This window comes from Alligator sinensis, unplaced genomic scaffold (assembly GCF_000455745.1).
Source record: "Alligator sinensis unplaced genomic scaffold, ASM45574v1 scaffold752_1, whole genome shotgun sequence".
In the NCBI taxonomy this organism is placed as follows: domain Eukaryota; kingdom Metazoa; phylum Chordata; order Crocodylia; family Alligatoridae; genus Alligator; species Alligator sinensis.
Genome location: NW_005842000.1, coordinates 2,760,586 through 2,776,657, shown reverse-complemented (window position 1 = coordinate 2,776,657; position 16,072 = coordinate 2,760,586). Strand labels below are relative to the sequence as shown.

General features: G+C 45.7%; 2 protein-coding genes across 7 annotated transcripts in view; one reads left to right on the top strand and one right to left on the bottom strand.

Annotated features, from left to right (window-relative positions):
• The window catches only part of RTEL1 (regulator of telomere elongation helicase 1), a 67,324-nt gene extending 52,406 nt beyond the window's left edge, over positions 1 to 14,918 (top strand). For 3 of the 6 annotated variants that reach the window (XM_006021666.3, XM_025201700.1, XM_025201702.1), the window contains 7 exons: positions 2,646 to 2,862; positions 3,517 to 3,654; positions 4,787 to 4,927; positions 7,013 to 7,258; positions 8,208 to 8,402; positions 8,943 to 9,122; positions 13,994 to 14,918. In XM_006021666.3, the coding sequence (XP_006021728.1) occupies positions 2,646 to 2,862; positions 3,517 to 3,654; positions 4,787 to 4,927; positions 7,013 to 7,258; positions 8,208 to 8,402; positions 8,943 to 9,118 (1,113 nt within the window). In that variant the 3' untranslated portion in view covers positions 9,119 to 9,122; positions 13,994 to 14,918. Of the gene's footprint in view, positions 1 to 2,645; positions 2,863 to 3,516; positions 3,655 to 4,786; positions 4,928 to 7,012; positions 7,259 to 8,207; positions 8,403 to 8,942; positions 9,123 to 9,768; positions 10,686 to 13,993 lie in introns of all 6 variants that reach the window. The other 3 variants (XR_003093577.1, XR_003093576.1, XM_025201701.1) reach the window with 3 other exon arrangements.
• The window catches only part of ARFRP1 (ADP ribosylation factor related protein 1), a 125,771-nt gene that overhangs the window by 50,035 nt on the left and 59,664 nt on the right, over positions 1 to 16,072 (bottom strand). The gene's annotated exons all lie outside the window — the stretch shown is intronic.

Below are 16,072 nucleotides of genomic sequence, written 5' to 3'. Positions count from 1 at the left end.
TAGGGAAAAACCAAGGGAAGGAGACTTTGTTATCCCCTTCAGAACCTGGAATTACTCTTAGTCTCTGCACCTCCTTTGCTGTCCTTCCAAGAGCTTGCTAGAGAAGAAGACAACAGCCTTCTGCTGTTGCCAGCTATGCCACTAGCATAAATAGCTGAGAACTGTGCTGGTGAGCTGAAGGCCTGTGCCCTGCTCATGACTCGTGAGGGGACAATATGGTTCCATGGGATGACTTTTTATTCTTCAATTTTTAAATTCAAAGAAACTTGAGAAATTGTGTTTTAAAATGACATCAGAAGGATGTTACGATTTCAAAGCCAAAAAGGTGAGACACTTCATCATTAAGGCAGCTCTTAATCTGTCCCGTAGACACGTGCATTATGAAACGGTCATTAATAGCATGGCCCCACGGACAGTGCTGAAGGTGAGAAGGACACTCTTGTCTGTAGATCCCCTGCCTGATTTTGCAGAAGTAGGAAGTATGTGGTGAGTGAGGTCGTAACTAATTAGATTGTTTCCTAATGTGTATATACAAATGGGTCAAATTAAGACCGATAGTACAACCACCACTACAGTGCTGACACCCAGCTCCACCTAATGTAACTCCATCATGTATAGTACTGGTTCAACCAAGAACAGGCTTGGGTAGGGCCAATACACAGAGCACAGTATCTGGAAGTCCTTCCCACATTTGCAACTACCTACTGAGTTGGTAAACTTCCCTCCCAGTGCCAAAGTGGCATGGAGGCTTATGTAGCAGCTCTGACCAGTTTATTGCCAGGAGATTACATCTTAACATCATAGGTGTGGGCCACGGTGAGCCATGCCCATGTCACCTCTGGGCTGAGCTGTTACAGCAGACCCCAGGCTGACTCTGATGATGACTTGGGAACTACGGCTGAGTCGTTGTGCAGCTGCCGGTCTGCCTGTGAGGTCTGACTAACCCACGTGATGGCTGCATGTGCTACGAGAGCCGTTTCAAGTCCTTGTCTTCAAAGCCTTACATGGAACAGCAGCTCTACTGTCAGGCAGCAGCTGTGTTCAGCGATGCTGCGTCTAATAGCAACCGTGTTCTCGGCACGGAGCCCTCCCCGGTAAATTTTACTGCTACGCGGTATTAGGATGATTCAGCCTTGTAGCCCTCAAGGTGTGATGCAAGACTCCTCTGTTAAGAAGCCTCCTTAGCATGTAGTTGTGAAACGGCACCTGGCTGCCCTTCTTGGAAAACTAATCACTTGGCCTTTCTGTAAAGCAGTATGGAGTAGACAGCCCCCTCCCCACCCTCTTTCTTGATGGAACAGTTGTACTTCTAAACCTGTAAAGGACCCTCGGTGATGATACAAACTGCATGTTTTAGGGCTGAATGTAATAATAGTCTGGGAAATCATATACAATGGGGTGGTGTTGGAATTCCCCAGATCACTGCTTCTTGCCCTAAGGATAGATTACAATATACATAGGGAAAGGCATGTTTAGTAAGAGTATATTAAATACAGTAGAGGCACTTTGTTTAGACTGTGTGAGCACATGGTGATTCAGAACCAGTTATCACAACCCCTTGTGAAAGCAGCTAATTCTATAATAGGTCGTTTGGAATTTTTTCAGATGGCTGAGGGGTTTTTTGTGATTGAAGGGAAAAAAAAATTAAAGCCAGAGTTAATCCTCTTTTCTGGTTTTCCCACAAAGCATGTGTGGGTTTTTCAGTTCATAGCCGTTTGGCTGAACCTATGCACAAGTCATTTTGGTCTTTCACGGAATTTTGAATTTCCAGCAGGCAGGCACATCTGCTTGCCTTTCCAGAAAGTAATGCAAGAGTGATGTGCATTTCTGGCTGACCACAATTGCTTAAAGTGGCATGAAATGATCACCAGGTAGCACATGGTTGTGTTTCATGGCATGCAGTTAGCTCATGTTCACTGAATCATGTTCAGCATTCTGGGCGCCGCACTTCAGGAGGGATGTGGCCAGCATGGAGAGGGTCCAGAGGAGGTCACCCGCATGGTCAGGGGTCAGCAGGGCAGGCCCTACGAGGAGAGGCTACGGGACCTGAACCCGTTCAGCCTCCACAAGAGAAGGCTGAGGGGGATCTAGTGGCAGCCTACAAACTAGTCAAGGGGGACCAGCAGGCATTGGGAGAGTCCCTGTTCCCCTGAGCACTCCCAGGAGTTACAAGAAAAAACGGACACAAGCTAGTGGAGGGTAGTTTCAGGCTAGACATTAAGAAGCGCTATCTCACTGTCAGGGCGGCTAGGACCTGGAACCAACTTCCAAAAGAAGTGGTGCTGGCTCCTACCCTGGGGGTCTTTAAAAAAAGGCTGGACGAACATCTGGCCGGGGTCGTTCGACCCCAGTACTCTTTCCTGCTACGGCAGGGGGTCGGACTAGATGATCTCAGGTCCCTTCCGACCCGACCAACTAGGAAACTATGAATCATAGAAACTTATGGTTGTAAAGGTTCTCGGGTCATTTAGTTCATCTCATCATTGTGTGTTGTGGACATGTTACACCTGTGCAAGGTGACAAGGTGAAATAAAGTTTGTTTGGTGATGGGGGAAGTTGAGGGAGAAAGTAATCCCATCTTAATTAACATAAGAACATCTCTCCAAATGTCTCCCATTTACTGATCAGTGTTGGTTTCTTTCCAGCAAGCTGACAGTGGAAAGATGACCGTTCCAACTGAGCCGAAGAAGACCAGAGCTACGTCATTCATTGCGACAGTGAAGGAATCACTAAGCCAGCTAAACTATGATGTCTTCTCAGAGGCTCTGAAGCAGTATAAAATGACTGATGACTTCAGCACCATGTTATCTCAGATGAGTGGTGTTTTTTTGGAAGACCAGAGAAAGCATATGCTGTTGCGAGGTATGATGGTTCTCTAAATGCATCCTGTGGGACATAGCTGTTGTCCTTTAGAAAGGGCTATTGCATTGCAAAAGCAAGTGCTCCCTGACATGGATGCGCCAAATTAAACAATTAACATTTTTAGAGAACTCGTGCTTTGATCATATAGCTAATGCAAGTATGGAGTGATAACGTGAGAAATGTCACCGAGTCGTCTTGGGGTTGGAGCTAGGCTGGCGTGTAACCGCGAGGAGATCTATGTGCGCCTCTGGGGTGGTTCTGTCTTAGAACTGAAAGCGTGGACGCTGGGGTTGTGACGGCTGGGGGAGGATACCGGTGGATCTAGAATGTGTGTGGAGCCGACGTGCATCTTCCTGGCTGACTGACATGGTGATTTCCTTGGTTGCTAATGTTTGTGATGATAGGAAACAGACTTGAGGTACCTCGTAAAATTGTTCTCTGGAGTCTCCTCGAGTTTCACCGAGACTTGGGTACTACCCACCTGAGCTGGGTTTGAAAATGCAACGTAGGCTCCACGGCCACGTGGGCATTTTTGAAAGCTTTACCTCTTTTCTAACATGGGAGTCTGCCCAGCACTGGCCTCTGGAATGTAGTAACTATTGGGATGTATGAACTGCACGTCTGAACTGACCTGCCCTTTTTCTTTAATGCAAGAATTTTACCAGTTTGTCCGACCTCATCACAAAAAGCAGTTTGACGAAGCCTGCCGTAGCCTGACTGGAGAAGGTTGTGGCTACAAACCCGAGCACAGCCTCCAACGAGGGGAGAGAGAGATGATGGCCAAGGAAGCAGGTGAGGAGCTGGGTCCAGCGGCAGCCACACAGCTGATCGCTTTGATAGAGTTTGTTCCATCAGCTTTTGCAAGGGGCCATTGCTAACAAATCAACAGAACAGCACCGCCGTCCCTTCTAGAGATCCAAGTGATGGAGTCTGAGGAGCGTGTTATTATGTAATGCTGCTGGCGGAAATGACAGCTAGGAAGTGCGGATGTTAAAATCCAGCCATTGTGGACAGGTTGGTCGAGAAGATTTGTTCTTCCCCAGTACAAATGCAGCTGCGTATGGCAATGCCTGTGCGTAGTACCTTTTATTTTAGATGAAGTCAAGTGTCCATTATAGCTTATACAATGCTGAGAGGGTGTGTTATGTTTTCAGTCTTCAGAGGCTGAAGTATATCTTCCATCTGAAGTTAAAGAAAAGTCATATCCCTTCCTAGTGGGCCATTTTAGGCCTAAAATGGGTAAACAATCCTAATGGAGTTATGGACTAATTTTTCCTTGTAGGTGTTGGATGCCAGCACCGAGGCAGTAGAAACTACAAGAGCCAAGCAGTTCTGATAATCAGACCCTAAGCCGTTCGGAATTAGTCCTGCTAACTTATTAATAATAGCTCTTTGGTTGACTACCTATTGTGTGTTGACCAGCTGGAGTATCAGTTCTCCCGAATGTGAGGTCATGTTGCTTTTGTGGGTTAGAGAGCACCTGGGTTTTCCCTCTGCATCCTTATTTTTAAAAGTGTATAGTTTGCTTACGTGCCACCCTGCTTTCTCATTCCCGCAGATTGATCCCTGAGCACTGAATGCTGCACAGCTGGCCAGGGGTGATGACAAATCCTTGATCTAGCCCGTAGATCCTTTTTACTCCTGCTTGCCTTGCCTGTTGGCCCAGTACTTTTGCGTTATCAGTGTGACAGGTGGAGGTATACTCATGTCATCTGGAAACAGTAAAGATGTATGACTGTAGGAAGATGGGAATGGCGTTGTTAGTAATCCTTTCTTCACCAGAAAAGCACACCTGTACCTCCAGGTCGTCTGGGCAATACCTTCCAGTGTGAGGAGTGAAATACTTAAGAGATCCCAGGTTTCTCCCAGCTGCGTGAGCTAAATTCCACCCCACCATTGTTCACTGACTCATTTGATTTTACAGAGGGAAAACAGTGCCAGGAGAAAACAGCATCCTCGGAGGGTTCATCCAGCCAGCTCAGCTCGGAGCTGCACTTGAACCAAGGAGGATCCCACTTGACTTCTGGGCTGATCAGCACAAATACACTTTCCCGAGCAATTGCAGGTTTGCCGTCTTGTTATTCAGCCGTGCTCCCTGGCTAGTCTCTGTCTACGTGTAGTCTCTTGTCTGAATATCAGCTTCTGGGGGGGCAGGGGCTGCCTTTGCCAGTGTTTGTACAGCACCTAGCACAGTGGGGCCCCTGGTCCGTGACCAGCGCTGCTAAGCACTATAACAAGTCAACTAGTTCCAGAGCCCACAAGTTTGAAAATACCACATGAAATGAAACGTAGAAGCTCACGATTTAAACCCAGGCATGCACAAATACCAGTGTAATCACCACAAGCTGGAAGACTGAGCTAGGCTTTCAACCTGCTGCCCTCCATCTGGGGAAATGATGATCAGTGGTCTTATTCCAGCGTGTTCGGCCGCAAAGCAGGGCCTGTCTGTTTTTCTAGGGTTTCCAGAAGGGAACAGTTTAAGCAGGGTGAGGGAAATGAAGCCAGCGTTGATCCAGTGAAGGAGGTGATGAGAAGACTTTGTATTTTAGTAGCTTGCATCTAGCAAAAATGGAGATGCTCATTTCTCAGGAACACAAATCAGGAAATGTATCTTCAGTAATCCATGCAAAAAAAACACGTGCGTCTGATCTAATTTTCTCCAGTATTTATTTGTAAAAGCCAGTGATCCACTTGAGCCATGACTAAATTGCTATTCCTGAGAACTGCTAGGATTTTCTTGCATCTGTCATCGAGAAATTAATAGCTTCATAATCTGTAGCCTTAGTTCATTCGGAGCAATTGCTGCTTTTTTGAACTGCCTCTAACTGGCCGTTCCCATAAGGAGTTCAGATTTCATTTTCTGCAGAATTCTAGAGCAGGTGATGTTTCACAGGAAGCTTTGAAAGTTTCTCATTTCTGAGTGAAGCTGTTTCTCTTGGCCTACTTTCTCTCTCCCTTGTTTTCAGGGATGTGTACATGAAATCAAGATTATCTGGGGGTTTCTTATTAGAGCATTATCTCCTGATGCTTAATGCTGACCTGAGTTCAGAGTTCCTAGAACATGCAGCATCTGTTATGCCCTGACTGCTATGTGTGCATGAGCCTGTAGTGATCCAAGTGAGCTGAATAGCAGCCTAAACCTGGATGAAGCAGGGTTCAAGCTGGAGTGGTTTGGTTACACTGGTATCATTTCAGGCTCATGCACAGGTTATTGCACGATAATGGCTGCAGCGTGGCATGAAGCTGCCATTCCTTTGCCCTTTTGAAACTGCTCTCGGTGTCCATTTGTCTGTGCCATGGGATACTGTGGGAGTGTGAGATGTCTCGGATGCATTACAAACGGAAACCAGAGGGGAACAGCAGAACCATTAATGACTTGGATTTAACTTTTATGCAAATTTGACTTCAAAGACTTAGAAAAAATAGACAAAAGTAGAAATGATCTCTGTAGGATGCTCCCGAAGGAGAATGCTTCCTCTGAGGGTGCCAGTTGATCCTGTGATGCACGGTGCACTAAAAATCACTGGTTACAAAACTCCCACCCTGTTTCCACATGCTGACAGCTCTGATATTCCTGGGGGTGCTAACTTGGGTCCTTTCCTTTTCGGAGACGATTCCCTTTGGAAGTCAGTGGCCAGTTATCAGAAAGCACCCCTCCGGACTGCACCAGAATGCAAAATGGACTTAATTTTGTCATGTAAAAAATGCTACTAGCTACTTTGACCTTAATCAACTTTTGTGCTCTCTGTTGCATCTGATGCGTGCTTTTTTATTTCCAAGTGATTATTCCCTTTGGATGTTATGCTAGCCTCCCTTTGTTTCTGGAATCGTGGTAAACCCTCACTTTTTAAAACTGGGCTTTCTCTGTGTGCTTCTTTGGCAAGCCAGCAGCAGTTTGTTAGCACAGCTTTTTGTAGCACTGCTACCTGGTCCCTTTTCAGATAGCACCAGACTTTGTTCTAGCAATGGCCTTTGCGCGTTTTACCTGCTGTAGCTTTTTCCGATTTCTTAGTGACCATCTGGTAGATTTTTAGTTTACCAAATGTCTAAAATAAGGAAATGGGTCTGAAGGGCCAACCTCTTAGTCTCCCTTATAGATTCTAATGTGTTCTTCCCAAAGTCCTGTTCACAGATGTTCTCTGTCTCTCAGGAGAAAATCACATCCGCGTCCAAAGTGAGGTGGCTGGAAAGGGGTCAGGTTCTCTGCAGGAGAGCCGCCACCAGCTTCTCAAAACCACGTACCTGAGTGATGTGAAGAAGTCTTTGGACAAAAACGATTACAACAGCTTCTTTGCTGCGTTGTGCACGTACAAAAAGACGGACAACTACGATGCCATGGTGGCAGTGATAGCTGCCATCACCACCGAAAAGCCAGAGCTCTTCTACCTCTTGCAAAGCAAGTATTCGATGTACATTTTTGTTTGATTTAGAAAAGGGGCGAGGATGCTGATTCCTCCTGTATATCAGATATACACGGGAAGCTGTCATTGGTTCACAAATCCTTTCGTATGAACTTAGCACTTGCATAACTCATTGCATCTCTAGTCTCAGTGTTCAGTACACCAGACAAATGGAGCCCAGTGCATAAAATCCTTAGCAAATCCAGGTGATTTCAAAGTTGGATATTGTTTCCACTTGTCCTGATTAGAATTTGTCCTTGCAGACGCCTAGAATGGGTAGCATCCTCTGCAGCTGTGCGCCTTCAGGAGTGCTGATTTTATTCATACGATTGTGTTGTGTAACTTTTGTCCTGTTTGCTCTTTAGAACAGGCACTGAGGGGTATTGGGGAGACTCTCAAACTTCTCTTCATGGCCACTGATTGCCTGTACCTGGTGCAAAGTCCTTAGAATAGTCTCTACTTCTAGGAACAGGCAGTTTCCCTCATTGGCCTTTATATGGGTGCATTTAAGACATCTGATCATGATTTAATGCTCTTTATTTTTCCTTCTTACTCAAAATTACCCTTTAGAAACTGATCATTTTTTCTCCAGCCGACAAATGATACCAAGAGGTTTTCTTTTGTAGACAGCCTTTTTAGGGCACTAGGCCTGCTTGGCATCATTACAGCAGTGCCCCATGGAGGGTGAGATGGATCTAGGGTCACTTGGAGGTGATGAAAGCATACATTTCAGGCACGCTGAGGTCTTTTGTCAAAACAGATCCTTTCCTTCTGTCAAGGCAAAAAGTCTTGAGTATCACTCTCTCTGAGAAATCCTCAGCTATTCCCCAAACCTTTGGGGTGCTCTGGGGGCAGTGCAGAACAGGTGACCCTCTTTTTGCAGAGTAGTGACTCTGCCACAGTAAGCCAGTTCATTCCATGCGTGCTTGGCTTTTTCTTTGGCAGGGTTCCACATGTTTATACGGCCCCATCACAAAGAGCAGTTCAGGCAGTTGTGTAGAGATCTGACTGGAACAAGCTGCGGTGAAGGAGAGAAGAAGCTGCAGCAGCAAGGGGCAAGGAGCCCTCTGGACTTGGAGAGCGCGAGTGCCAAAGCAGAAAACGGTGGAACTCCGGTGGAAGCAGTCAGCTGCCCCCCAGGTTGGGAAGGACTGTTCTTCTGGGGTTTTAGACATTCGTATTTATTTGTACTGCAGTAGTGCCTAGCAGCCCCCAGCCATGGGCCAGGATCTCACTGTGCTTGCTACGTGTGGCGCAGATGCAGAATAAAACAGCGTACAATCAAAGGATCAGACAAGAGGCAGCAGGTGGCTGCAGACAGCCTGGTGGGGGGACCCGAGAAATAACAAGACAGATGTCTACTGTACACCTTAACTTGTTGGGAAGCTTAAGGTGGGCGAGAGGGGCCAGAAGCCAGTCAAGTCCTGTTATCTCGGTAAAGTTTAGCCCAAAGGGAGCTATGCCCATTGGAAAATTCTAATGCAGATGATGATTTGGTGAGTATGGATGTCAAAAACATGTTATGGAGGGACGTGACTTAAAAAACTGGAAAGGGGAAGTAGTGATTTTTTTTCTGGCAGGCTGGGAATACCAGGTGGTCAATTCCTCAAAGAGTTGGATGTATGTGTAATGTTCTGTATTGCATTGCAAATGTGCTCTTTAATATGTAATTGCATACAGCTGCTTCCAAGAGGGAGATGCCAAGAAAAACCCAGAGCAAGATTTCCTCCTTCTGCTGCAGCCAGAACAGCAAACCTGGATCACATAAAGCAGAGCTGTTGAAAGGAGCCGGTGACATAAGAGCATCTACCAGCTCAGACACTTTGCATACATTGTCCCGTGATACAGAGCCATAGTGGGGTAGGTACAGAAGCCCGGGGTGGAGAGTTTGCCCTCTGCCACTAGAAAAGAATGGTTTAAAAAAAAAAAATGTCCAATTACTCCACCCGCTGTAAAATAGCAGCAATGGACAGACAGTCTTTTGTTACGTTATGTATTCCCACAGGTTTTATAGATGAGGAACTGAAGCACAAGCTCTTATGTGGATTAAAGTATACAATATAACAAAAGTTATATCCAGGTCGCTTCTGTAACGTGGTGCGCACACCTTTAGTCTTTTGGGAGTGCAGTGGAAGCATGAATGAACTTCCGAGACTGAGTTACTGCCACTTAGTCGATCTCTCCCCTTTCTCACTGTCTTTTTTCCAAGAAGTTTCCAGTGCTCTGCATGCAGATCTGGGAATGCTGTGCCTTTTAAACCCTCTCTATGGACCTGCATTTGCTGCAACCATGCCGGGAGCAGCTTTTAAAGGCTGCCTTTGCTTATTTATTTTGATTTTTTGTTTTTTTCAAACCTCTGCTGATTTTTGTGCTTGCACAAGAAGCCAGTTGTGGGGACAGCATCCCCTGCTTCCCAGCAGAATATATATGCCACAAGCAGCAGCAGGTACAGCTTCCCTTCAGGACTCTATTCCTCTTCCCTTCCCTTCATCTTCCCTCTCTGCAGGCTGACTTATGCCACAGGCTGGACAAGAGGATAACAGCTTAAAGACCTGCCTGAGCCTTTTCCAACTGTTGCTGTCTCCCAAGGCACCTAGAAGTAGCAAGCTCAGTTTGACAAAGCTTTTCCATTCATCTCAACCATGTTTAATGCTGAATTACATTTCATTCTTTCATTGAAAGTCTGTTGTGAGGCAACTTTGTGCTTCTACCTGCTCTGCTTATCTGGCTTAGATCTCCAGCTTGACTGAAGCTGATTATCCCTTGAATGAAATAATGAAAATAGTATTGCAGAGCATCCTTGGCAATATCCTGGACTTCCTTTGGTGGGCAACTCTGGGCAGTGGCCAAAAGCAGTTTGCCCAGGGGAATCTCTGGCTCCATCCACAAAAAAATGAAGTTCAGATTCCGGGCATTTGGGGCAGGGGGAAGGATGAGGGTGATTTATCAGAGATGCTCTGGGCCGGGCAGCTGCAAAGACAACAGAAAAGGAAGAGACATCCCACCATGAAGCAACACACCAGGGTCTACAAGCAGGTGTTGGGAAATGAATTCATCTTTTCATCCATGCCAGTTCTTTCATGTGCCAGAGAAGCAGTGTCTGTCAGGAAGAGGGCACTGAAATACATTGGTTAAGTGTGAAAGATCCCACATAGAACTCAGATTTCACTGTTCCTATTGCAGGCCCGAAAAGCTGCCTTGGCACGACCAGTGTCATCTCTCCTTCTCGGTAAACGAACGCTGTAAGCGAAACGTGCACCCGTGCAACAAGGCACAAAACTCCTGGAAGCTCCTGTGGTAGGCAAAAGAACGGAGATAGCTGTGGACTGTCGGAAAACGAGGTAGACTAAAGGAGCGAAACAAACCCAGACCAGTGCCGTTTGCAAAACAAATGCAAGGATACCTCAGCAGGGCAAAAGTAAGGTAAGAAAAGCAGCAGCTTGAAGGTGGCGGGGAGTGACAGAGTACTGAGGAAAGCACCACTGTAAAAGGGAACTGGTGAAGGCCTATGGCGTGAATATACAGAAGAGGATTGAAAAGGTGTAGAAGCCTAAGGAAACATCTCCGGTTTGGGGAGCTGTCATCAAGCCACAGGAGACCATGCCGGTTGAATCTGCAGCCCCTGGTGCCATGATGACGCCTGATCACCTGCATCATCGTGCATCATTAAGGAGGCCTTTGTAAGAATACCGTTAGAGACTCTGCGGGGTTTTGCTTGAGTGGTGGTGGTGCTTATGTTCAATAAGGTTGGAGCTGCATCTGGAATGGGAGCACCGATCATTGCATTCCATTCACGACACCCCTTGATCAAAATACGGTGACACCTAGCAACCCCAGTGAGCAGTATGATGCTGACAGACTCGTTCCAAGGAAGTTGTGGAGTTGTACAGAAGTCCAGACGGAGACGCACGGATTTCAGAGGCTCTTCAGATCCGGTATCCACTCCCTCAAAAGCATGATATCGAGTAAGTCAAGAAGACACACGAAAGCCACCAGCTGCTGTGGATGGAGCCTGCAGAACCCGCTCCCTTGCGCAGCCAGACCTGAGGAGCACGCCGATTCAGTGGTGCACGTTAGAGCGGAGCCATGTGGTCCATTCAGCAGAATTACCCCAGATCAGGCGCTGAGGTTGGAGGGCTTTACCTCTATGACAGTAACTCTGCATCCTCATGTTTTCCAGTCATTGATAAAACCTTGGCTCCTTCCCACTCGGAGCTTCCCGCTCGTACCCCACTTCCCCATTCTGGAGTCACTGCACGTGTCTGCGTTTCTGCAGCTCCAGGAAGAGCACACACCAACTGCTGCAGCTTCCTGAGCCTGACGAAGGGTTTTTGAACCCGAAAGCTTGCTTAATAACTATTCTCCAACCATTTGGGTTGGTCTAATAAAAGATATCAAATTCACCCAAGGAACCTTGTCTGCCTTTCTGCAGCTCACGCACTTCTAAAATGAAACTTTTATTTTTGGCTGTTTGGACTTTTCTAAAAATTATCTTTGCTGATGTCCTAATAGCAGCTCCCCAAGAAAGAGGAATCCATCTCTGCCTTTTCCTGGACATCTTATTCATCAGGTTTCCTTGAAGGAAGTAGGAACCTTGCTAGTAAGTGTCTTACTAAGCTCTTGGAGCTGACTAGGTAACAAGATCAGAGGGATCATAGGAAAACAGGACTGGAAGGGACCTCACAAGTTCATCTAGTCCAGCCACCTGCTTCAAGTCTGGATTATCCCCGACTAAACCATCCCAGCCAAGTGTCTGTCCAGCCTGCTCTTGAAAGTTCCCACGGATGGAGATTCCACAACTTCTCTAGGCAGGCTGTAGCAATGCCCGACTACTCTCATAGTCAGAAAGCTCCTCCTCATCTCCAGCCTAAATTCCCTCTGCTGCATCTTGAGGCCTACCTCCATCCTTTCTATAATCACCATTCAATCAGCCTTCTCTTCTCCAAGCTAAATAAACCTAGTCCTTTCAGCCTTTCCTCATAAGCTCTTAGGAACCTCCCAGGAAACCCACCCATTGTTCTCAGGCCCATCCCAAGATCCACCCTGATTTCTGTTTTTTCAGCTTTTCAGATCCAGTGGTCTCTTCTAGTCTTAGAATAGGGGAGTTATTTTTAGGTAAAGACATGCTTCTTTAGGTCTGGCAGTCACTGGAAGTTGCATAATACACACAGGCTAGCTTGCTTAATGGTAGGATTCAGATATAGGTAGGTCATTGAGTATCTTGCAGTTTTGCTGTTCTGGAAAAGGGTCAGGTGAATAGAGGGTTTTCTGCTCTGGTAAGCTGGAAGAAAGATCTGTTCCATGTTCAGTCTCTCAAACAGCCAAGAAGATTGAGAGACCCACCACTAGGAAGATGGAGAACCCCACTGCCTAGCACAGACGGGGATTTGAAAGTTCCCAAAAAGGAAACAAATGTTCCCATCTTTACAGGAAACGTCACCTCTCAGTTATTCCACCCTCCTCCTCCTCAGTTGTTGGTTACTCTGCTAACTCTGTTCCTTCCCACACTTGCGTTTTGTAGCATACGCGCCTCCTCACCTGAAAGTGAACACTGATGCCCGCGCCGCTTATCTTGTCTGGCCTGCAAACCAAAACCAAAGAGTAATGGTAGCATATCACTGCTGACTGGAGCTGATTTGGACCAGGGACCTAATTGATCTCTGTGCCTTAACTAGGATACTCATTAATGAGTTAATTCATACCAGTCTTTGCTTTTACTGTATTTAGTAAGGAAGTGACTAACAATTGGTCTTGGAGAACACAATGACTCGTTTTTAGAAAATACTTAGTCCTTTCCCAGTTCGTATAACTGGAACGTTGCTTTAAAGATAGGGAGGATGATGGTTAACCAGTGGAACTGTCAGCTCACACCGTGAACAATAAACCAGTGACAACAGGAGAAAACTACCTGACAAAAAATATCCCATGAATTTCCAGCATACGGTGAAGGCCTTCAGGTCCCCTTGATAGGGTGGCACGCTATGCAAATGTGCGCACAGTAGTTTTTGTTAAACATGTGGCCTACTGGGTACTCTTCAATGCCTCAAGACTGGTGTAAAATAGTCTGGAGGGGGCACGTTTCCTCTGGGAAAAACCAAATGCGTACTTGTGATTTCTCCTGGTAGAAGCGACCCTCCTGTACATAGCCTAGGCGTGCACTAGCTGTCCTGCTTTCCCACTTGTCTTGCCGCCATGGCTTAGCCTTGTTCACGTAACTGTTGCACCTTAGATCTGCCACAGCCACCTGTGTCAGGTCGCTCACTCACGGGGTTCCTTCCTGGTACGCTGCTTTCCCTGGATCTGGTCTCGCCTCGTACAAGAGGAAGTGAGAGCCCAGGAAATTCAGCTGCGATTGCATTTGTTTTTTACTAGTGAAGATTTGTATATTACTTGCATGTTTTGTATTTCCTCCTTCCTGTACTTTAACCTTGTTGAGATTGCAAAAGTTGAATTATTCTGAGACCATTGCTGCCAGGTTAGTTGCTGCTTCATTAGGAGAATTTCCCTTTTCTTCCTTGGGTCATTACCGAGAAAGAGTAGTGTGGTAAGGCTGCATTTTTTTTTTTTTTTTTAAAGCGATAAGTTATATTGAGGGCTGGTAAACTACGGACCTGGCTGCCACTTGTATTTAGACCGCTACAAACTTCCTTCTTTGCAGAGCGCTGTTTAGCTACAAGCTTGACAGGAAACATAATGCAAATAATACGTGCGTGTTGTCTTCGTCTCCTTAGGTTGCATAGTGCCCACTGTGCCGTGCTGATACTAAGAGGAAGCATCTATCCCAAATGGTCTTCTGGTCATAATGCCACAGGCAGCGGAGGCATCATGTCAGAGCTGGCTACAGGGCCAGCAGGAAAGGATATTGGATTCTCTTTTCAGGTGGAAACAAAGCAAAGTGCAGGGTCGCTTAAGTTCCCTGGGTCACCACCTCTGGATTGCTTGCGGTGCTTTGTAGCCCCGTCCACTTTTTTAAGAACTCAACGGTCCTGAGAAATCTCTCTTCTCCCTTGCATACTGGCAGGGAAGGATGGAAGCAGCCTTGTCCTCAATTACAATAAAAGGGGGGTTTCATTTCATATTTGTTTTCAATCACCTTACTCTTCTGTAGTTTCTGCTTGAGGTTTGGTGCCTTGAATGTTGTTCTTGGCAACTGCCTCCTCCCAGGTGCTCCCAGATCCTGGAAAATCCTCAGCAGCAGTACCCGCACCGAGGAGACTAAGCTGGACACGTGTGCCACCCCGTGTCTCCATGCCAGAATAGGTATTCCTGGAAAAGATGATTCACTTTCCTGTGGTGCCCAACAAACCATTGCCTATTCGTAGAACATACCTCAGTGGCTGTGCAGATGGATGGATGGACTTACTCATGGTTTCCTGTCTCTGCTCCAAAGCCTCTGTCATGTGGTTGTCTAAGCAGTGCTTCTTGGGCACTCACACATTTCTGTTGGTTCTGTACAGTCTGATGCTTGGAGTTTCAGATGGAGAGGATGAACCTACTATTCCCCTTCTGTCCAGCGAGCTGATTTTAATCTTGGAGAAAGAGACTTTTTGCCATTTTCACTCTCTGGGAGCTGTTGCATCCATTTCAGCTAACTTAAATGATGCCCGTTTTAAAATGTTAGTGGATGTTATAAAATCAATAAAACTAGTTTTTACATCCTCGTTGTGGCGTACATGTTTGTCTAGCGACGTTTAGAAGAACCAGGGATCGGAGCCCAAGTGGCATTCATTGAAGTAAATGGAGCTTGCACTACCGTATAGGTGTGAATATTCTAGTATTTTTGCACTGCCTCTTTCACCTTTTTATTACTCCACTTTTCTTCTCTGTGGCTTATTATTTTTGCAGTGTGATAGTTGAGGAGGTATTTTTATAACAGAATTCTTATTTTTAAGCCCTTAACACTTTCTGAGGGGGGAAAAAAATTCTTTCTGGTAATTTAGCATTTTTTCCCCTCAGCCTAAGGATGGATTTGGGTTAGAAGTCAATAAAATTCCACTGGTATACGTTTGCAATAGTGAAGACATAAAAAGGTGATGTGACAAACTTGATAAGCTTTGTTCCTTATTTGGGTAACACAGACTAACCATTTTTTTTAAACTCACCCTTAGCAGGGCATGATCTTCCATAAGGAGAGTGCATTTCCCAAATTAGAAGAAATTTTGGTTAGAAACAACAGAGTCGTGAATTAAAAAGTAAAATAAGCAGGTATGTGTGCTTAAAACGGGGTTCATACCTGTTGGTTGTGATGTTTTTCCTCCTACGTTCAGAACATTTATGGAATGAAAAACACGATGCCTTTAAATGGCAAGGATGCAGAAACCTTCCTTTACTTGATGAATGAATAATTGGAAGTCATGGTTAGACTAATGAGGATTGAGAGGGATCTGAGCTAGAGGGGATTCTCTCGTGCTCATGCTTCAAGCAGCCATTATACCTGGATGTATTTTACTGTAAGTACACATTTGACTGGGTGTGCTTTTCTGTTCCCTTCGGCTATTTTTTGGAGCACCTATGCAGATGATGCAGATTGTTTTTTCCCTTTGCATTTTGAGAAGTGCTGTCTGAACCTTTTATCCAGCCAGATTGCAATTTATATTTTTCTCTGATTTTTTTTTTTTAACCTTCTCTGTTTTATCAGCCAATCAAACCTTACTGATTTGAGACGGTACATCTGTGCCATGTTTTCATGTGCTGCTAATGCTAAATTAGTTATTGGAAACACCAGCAAGGACAAATAATTCATGCAAAAGGACCTAAGGTTTAAAAAACATGGATGGGAAATAACAAAACACAGTTCCAACCTGGAAGCT